The sequence below is a fragment of the Melozone crissalis genome, unplaced genomic scaffold (assembly GCF_028551555.1).
Source record: "Melozone crissalis strain CALT ecotype California unplaced genomic scaffold, PUWL_Pcris_2 ptg000077l_1, whole genome shotgun sequence".
In the NCBI taxonomy this organism is placed as follows: Eukaryota; Metazoa; Chordata; class Aves; order Passeriformes; family Passerellidae; genus Melozone; species Melozone crissalis.
Genome location: NW_026535854.1, coordinates 62,984 through 69,473, shown reverse-complemented (window position 1 = coordinate 69,473; position 6,490 = coordinate 62,984). Strand labels below are relative to the sequence as shown.

The following is a 6,490-nucleotide window of genomic DNA, read 5'->3' as shown; positions in this document are numbered from 1 at the left end:
TTTTGGGCATTTCAGCCAAATCTCCCCCCTCTCCCTGGGTCCTCATTGGCTGAGCTGGCACGGGCAGAAATGGGAACTCTTGAAGAGCAAGGCCTGAACTTGAGGCCAGGGGTGAAGGTTTGGGGCCAATGGTTGAGTTTTGGGGTAGGAGCAGGGGAGGGTTTGGGGTCAGTGCTGACCATTGGTGAAAATGGGGACAAAGGGTCAAGGGCTGGGTCAGTGGGTGAGGTTTGGGGGAAGGGTCTGGGGTTGGGGACTGGGGGGAACTCGGGGACGGGGCTGGATCCACAACTGGCATCGTCACAATAAGCAGCAGCATCGCCCCAATTCCAAGCGGCAGCACATTTGGCACAGAAATAGGATCCGGAATCCTCGTCCTTGAGGTTGTTCATGGTCAGCGTCACCAAGCTCTGCCCGCTGTCCCTGGAGATCCTGAAACGACCCTGCACCGACAGCGCATAGGCGGTGTCAGCACCATCGTTCCTGATACCGGAGACCCATTCCAGCCCCTGCCCGGGTCTCTGGCACACCCAGAGCATTCCAAAATTCCCAAAATCGAACCCGGACCCTTGGCACAGAAATGTCAGGAACCCCCCGGGGGGCTGGAAGTCCGGCCCGCACTCCAGCAGCGTCATGGCCGCCCGGAGCCTTGCGGGAAAATGGGGAGATGATGGAAATGAGAAACCTGATTGGTCAAGGGCCCCTAAGTTGGTGCGGGCAGCTGGACAAAGGGGTAGAATCAACCTGGGAGGAGGATGAAGAACTCTAAAGATCCCAGTTTGGTGCCAAGGGTCAGGATTTGGGTCAAGGGTTGAGCTTTGGCCTCATCCCCATCTCCCCTTTGTCCCGCAGGGCTCCGGGCGGCCGTGACCCTGCTGGAGTGCGGGGGGGACCTCCAGCCCCCCGGGGGGTCCCTGTGCCTCCTCCGCCGAGGGTCCGGGTTAAGTTTCAGGAGTGTTGCCCTGCAATGGGCGGGCCAGAGACCCGGGCAGGGGCTGGAGTGGCTCGCAGCGATGCACAGCGGTGGCAACACCGAGCACGCGCCATCAGTCCAAGGCCGGTTCAGGATCTCTAGGGACAACGGGCAGAGCTCGGTGACGCTGACCATGAACAACCTCAAGGGCGAGGATTCCGGATCCTATTTCTGTGCCCAATCTTCTGGTGATAATTGCAATCCTGGTGCTAATTATGAAGAGGTCTGAGGTGGATCCAGCCCCATTTCAGTGTCCCCTCCCGTCCTCAACCCCCAGGTCCTTCTCCCAAATCTCCGCCCTTGACCGTTTGTCCAACGTCTGCCCCATTTCCACCCATGGTGACCAAAGACCCCAAACCCCGACTGGTTCTGCCCCAAACCCAACTGAGTTGGTGCCAAAATTTGCCCAATTTCACCCCAAATCTCAGCCCTCGGTGATCATTCACGGGCCAAGGATGACATTTGGGGCAAAGAGTTGAGTTGGGGGCCGGACGCAGGGCAGGGTTTGGGGCCAATGGGCAGCATTGGGGCAAAGGGGGCAAGGCTGGGACAAAGGGTCAGGGTGAAGGTTTGGGGACAATGGTTGAGTTTTGGGGCAGAAACAGGCGAGGGTTTGGGGTCAGTGCTGACCATTAAGGGAAATAGGGACAAAGGGTCAAGATCTGAGAAAAGAGGTGAGGTTTGGGACGAAAATCGAAAATTTGGAGATCCAATGATAGGAAAGGAGCAAAATCTAGAAGTTTGACGCTATCAACAGCATTGTCACCATGATTAGCAACAGCCCAACAATCAGCACAAAAAGCCCTGGCACAGAAACAGGATCCGGAATCCTCGTCCTTGAGGTTGTTCATGGTCAGTGTCACCGAGCTCTGCCCGTTGTCCCTGGAGATCGTGAACCGGCCCTTGACCGATGGCACGTAGCCGATATTTCCACCAGTGTTGGTGATCCCCCCGAGCAATTCCAGTCCCTGCCCGGGTCTCTGGCGCACCCACTGCATGCCAAAACCCCCAAACCTAAACCAGGCCCCTCGGCAGAGGAGGCGCAGGGATAGCCCCGGGGGGTTGGAGCTCCCCCCCGCACTCCAGCAGGGTCACGGCCACCCGGAGCCCTGCGGGACAAAGGGGAGATGGGCATGAGGAACCTGATTGGTCCAGAGTCTCCTAGTGGGCAGGCCCAACTGGACAAAGGGAGAAGACCCACCTTTGAGGAGGATGATGAACTCCAAGTGTCCCAGTTTGGGGCCGATAGTAAGGATTTGGGTCAAGGGTTGAGCGTTGGCCTCATCCCCATCTCCCCTTTGTCCCGCGGGGCTCTGGGCTGCCGTGACCCTGCTGGAGTGCGGGGGGGACCTCCAGCCCCCCGGGGGGTCCCTGCGCCTCCTCTGCCGAGGGTCTGGGTTTGATTTTGGCAGTTTCTCCATGTTCTGGGTTCGCCAGAGACCCGGGCAGGGGCTGGAATGGCTCGCAGGGATCAGCAGTGATGGTGCCAACACCTTCTATTCACCATCATTCAAGGGCCGGTTCAGGATCTCCAGGGACAACGGGCGGAGCTTGCTGACGCTGACCATGAACAACCTCAAGGATGAGGATTCCGGATCCTATTTCTGTGCCAAATGTTACAGCAGTGGCTGTGGTAATGGCGCTTATGCTTATGGTGTTGATCTTGGTTGTGGTCCCAAGCCCTTTTTTCTGTGTTCCCAAGTATCACAGAATTCTCTGATCCTTCCCCAAAATCCCAGCCTTTCTCCTGAAATCTCAGCCCTTTTCCCCCAAAATCTGCCCCTGCTGCCCAACTCTCGACTTTTGCCCAGTTTTGCCCATTTCACCCCAATCTCCCCCAGCTCCCTGGCCCTGAATGGAAGAGGCCTGACCTGGAGCCCAGGGGTGAAGGTTTGGGGCCAATGGTTGAGTTTTGGGGCAGGAGCAGGGGAGGGTTGGGGTCAGTGCTGATCATTGGTGCAAATGGGGGAGATTTGGGACCAAGGCTCAATGGGTGGGTTTTGGGGGAAGGGTCTGGGGACCCGAGACAGGGGAGACATGGGGACGGGGCTGGATCCACAACTGGTGTCTTCAGCATATGCAGCAGCATCGACCCAATTGCTAGCAGCAGCAAATTTGGCACAGAAATAGGATCCGGAATCCTTGTCCTTGAGGTTGTTCATGGTCAGCGTCACCGAGCTCTGCCCGTTGTCCCTGGAGATCCTCACCCGGCCCCTGACTGGTGGCGCATAGCCAGTGTCAGCACCATCGTTCCTGATCCCCGCGAGCCACTCCAGCCCCTGCCCGGGTCTCTGTCGGGCCCATTGCATGGAAAAATTCCCGAAATCGAACCCAGACTCTCAGCAGAGGAGGCGCAGGGACCCCCCGGGGGGCTGGAGGTCCCCCCCGCACTCCAGCAGGGTCACGGCCGCCCAGAGCCCATCCCCAAATCCTCACCAATTTCACTCATAATTCCTCTGGTTTTGTCCCAAATCTCCACCAGATTTTTTTGGGTATCCTGACGTTCCTAAAACCCTGCAAGTAAACTCAATATTCTCATTAATAATTGGACACCTTTTCCTGAGTGTTCAACATTGATTTCAAAATAATAGCTTATTGACAACCCCCAAACCCCCGGGACCCCAACCCCCAAAGCCCCTGGGCACATCCCGGCCACGGCCTCGAGCTCCTTGCAGGTCCTGGCCCTGCTGCTCCATCCAGCCCTCCCAGGTGTGTCCCGCCCCTTTTTCCTGGAAGTCACTCCCCTTTTCGCCTCCTGGACTTATCAGGTTTCTGATCCCCATCTCCCCTTTGTCCCGCAGGGCTCCGGGCTGCCGTGACCCTGCTGGAGTGCGGGGGGGACATCCAGCCCCCCGGGGGGTTCCTGCGCCTCCTCTGCCAAGAGTCCGGGTTAAGTTTTGGCAGTTTTGGAATGAGGTGGATATGCCAGAGACCTGGGCGGGGTTTGGAGTTCGTAGCACAGATCAGCTCTGCTGGCACCACCCACTATGGAGATTCGGTCCAGGGTCGGGTCACGATCTCCTGGGACAACGGGCAGAGCTCGGTGACGCTGACCATGAACAACTTCAAGGACGAGGATTCCGGATCCTCTTTCTGTGCCAAGGATTCCGATGGTGGCTGGAATGCCGCCCATGCCATTGGTTTCACTCCCGGTGGTTGGGTTGGTGTTTGGGGTTTCAGCCCCGTCCCTGTCCCCAGCTGTCCCCAGACCCTTCCCCAAACCCCCCTGTCGCACCCCTGACCCTTTGTCCCAACCCCGCCCCATTTGCCCCAACACTGCCCATTGGCCCCAAACCCTGCCCTGGGTCTCGCCCCAAACTCAACTCTCGGACCCAAATCTCCCCCTTGTGCCCCAAAAGTGCTCCAAGGGCCAAGATTTGGGGACAGCGGGTGAGGGTTGGGTCAGCGGCTGCGGCTGGGAGCCCAGAGTAGGGATTTGGGGCAGAATCCGGCGAGTTTTGGGGCCAAAGCAGGAGGGTTTGGGGCAGAACCAGTTTTTGGGTTTTGGGTCTTTGGTCACCATTGGTGGAAATGGGGGAGATCTGGGCCAAGGGGTAAGGATGAGGTCAAGGGCTGAGATTTGGGTAAAGGTTCTGAGATTTTGAGACAAGAGGGGCTCAGACAAGGGCGCTGCCACCACCGGCACGTTCAATAAAGGCAGCAGCAGCAGCCCAAGCAGCACCAACAGCTTTGGCACAGAAATAGGATCCGGAATCCTCGTCCTTGAGGTTGTTCATGGTCAGCGTCACCGAGCTCTGCCCGTTGTCCCTGGAGATCCTGAACCGGCCCTTGACCGATGGCGCCTACAAGGTGCCGCAACCATCGCTCCTGATTTAGGGGACGTATTCCAGCACCTGCCCGGGTCTCTGTCGGGCCCATTGCATGGCAAAACTGCTGAAACTGAACCCGGACCTTCGGCAGAGGAGGCGCAGGGAACCCCTGGGGGGCTGGAGGTCCCCCCCGCACTCCAGCAGGGTCACGGACGCCCGGAGCCCTGCGGGACAAAGGGGAGATGGGGCCAAAGCTCAACATTGACCCAAATCCTGAGTCTTGGCCGCAAATTCTGACCCCTGGACCTTCTCATCCTTCTCCAAAGTGGGTCCCGACTCTTTTCCAACTGGCCAAACCCACTTTGAGGTCCTCAGCCGATCAGGTTCCTGATCCCCATCTGCCCTTTGTCCCACAGCGCTCCGGGTGGCCGTGACCCTGCTGGAGTGCAGGGGGGACCTCCAGCCCCCCGGGGGATCCCTGCGCCTCCTCTGCCGAGGGTCCGGGTTCAATTTTGGACAATTTGGGATGGGCTGGATCCGCCAGAGACCCGGGCAGGGGCTGGAACACATCGGAGGGATCCAAAGCGATTGCAGCACCTACTACACGCCATCGGTTAAAGGCTGGGTCACGATCTCCAGGGACAACGGGCAGAGCTCGGTGACGATGACCATGAACAAACCCAAGGACGAGGATTCCGGATCCTATTTCTGTGCCAGATGCAGTGATGGTGGTTGGAATGGGGGTACTGTCGCTTATGGTGACAATCCTCAGCATCGCCCCAAGCCCGCAGCCCGAGTTCCCAAAATTTCCCAAAATCCTTCTCGCAATTCCCAACCCTTTACCCCATTCTTGACCTTACTCCCCAGTCTCCACTATTGCTGCCCAAATTCCTGATGTTTTCCCAATTTTGCCCATTTCACCGAAATCTCCCCCAGCTCCCCGGGCCCTGAGTTGAGCATGCCTGAACAGGAGGCCAGGGGTGAATGTTTGGGGCCAATGGTTGAGATTTGGGGCAGGAGCAGGGGAGGGTTTGGGGTCATTGCTGACCATTGGGGCAAATGGGGGAGATTTGGGAAAAAGGGTCAAGGGCTGAGGTTTGGGGGGCAATGTGAAGGAACGGTCTGGGTTTGGCGACAGGTGAGGACACAGAAATGGGGATGGATCCACCACTACGGCCATCATCATTATAAGCAGCAGCACCATCACCATAACCACTACCAACATGTTTGGCGCAGAAATAGGATCCGGAATCCTCGTCCTTGAGGTTGTTCATGGTCAGTGTCATCGAGTTCTGCCCGTTGTCCGTGGAGATCCTGAACTGGCCCTTGACCGACGGCGCATAGCCGGTGCTGCCACCACTGCTGCTGATATTGGCGATGTATTCCAGCGTCTGCCCAGGTCTCTGGCAGATCCAGTACATTCCATAACTCCCAAAACTGAACCCAGAGGCGCGGCACAGCAACGTCAGGGACCCCCCGGGTGGCTGGAGGTCCCCCCCGCACTCCAGCAGGGTCACGGCCGCCCAGAGCCCTGCGGGACAAAGGGGAGATGGGGATGAGAAGCCTGATTGGTCGAGGGGCTAAAAGTGGGCGTGGCCAGCTGGAATAAGAGGTAGGACCCAGCTGGGAGGAGGATGATGAACTGCAAGGGTCCCAATTTTGGGCCCAGAGTCAGGATTTGGGTCAATGTTGAGCTTTGGCCTCATCCCCATCTCCCCTTTGTCCCGCAGGGCTCCGGGCGGCCGTG

At 58.3% G+C, this 6,490-nt stretch overlaps 1 gene segment (V, D, J or C); it reads right to left on the bottom strand.

Annotated features, from left to right (window-relative positions):
- Positions 1-5,114: 5,114 nt before the first annotated feature.
- LOC128946157 (Ig heavy chain V region 914-like) lies at positions 5,115-6,248 on the bottom strand (the record flags this gene model as incomplete). The annotated part of the segment is given in 2 exon segments: positions 5,115-5,179; positions 5,963-6,248. Coding segments are annotated over 2 exon segments (351 nt in total), but the record flags the coding sequence as incomplete, so codon positions are not given.
- Between the last annotated feature and the right edge of the window lie 242 nt (positions 6,249-6,490).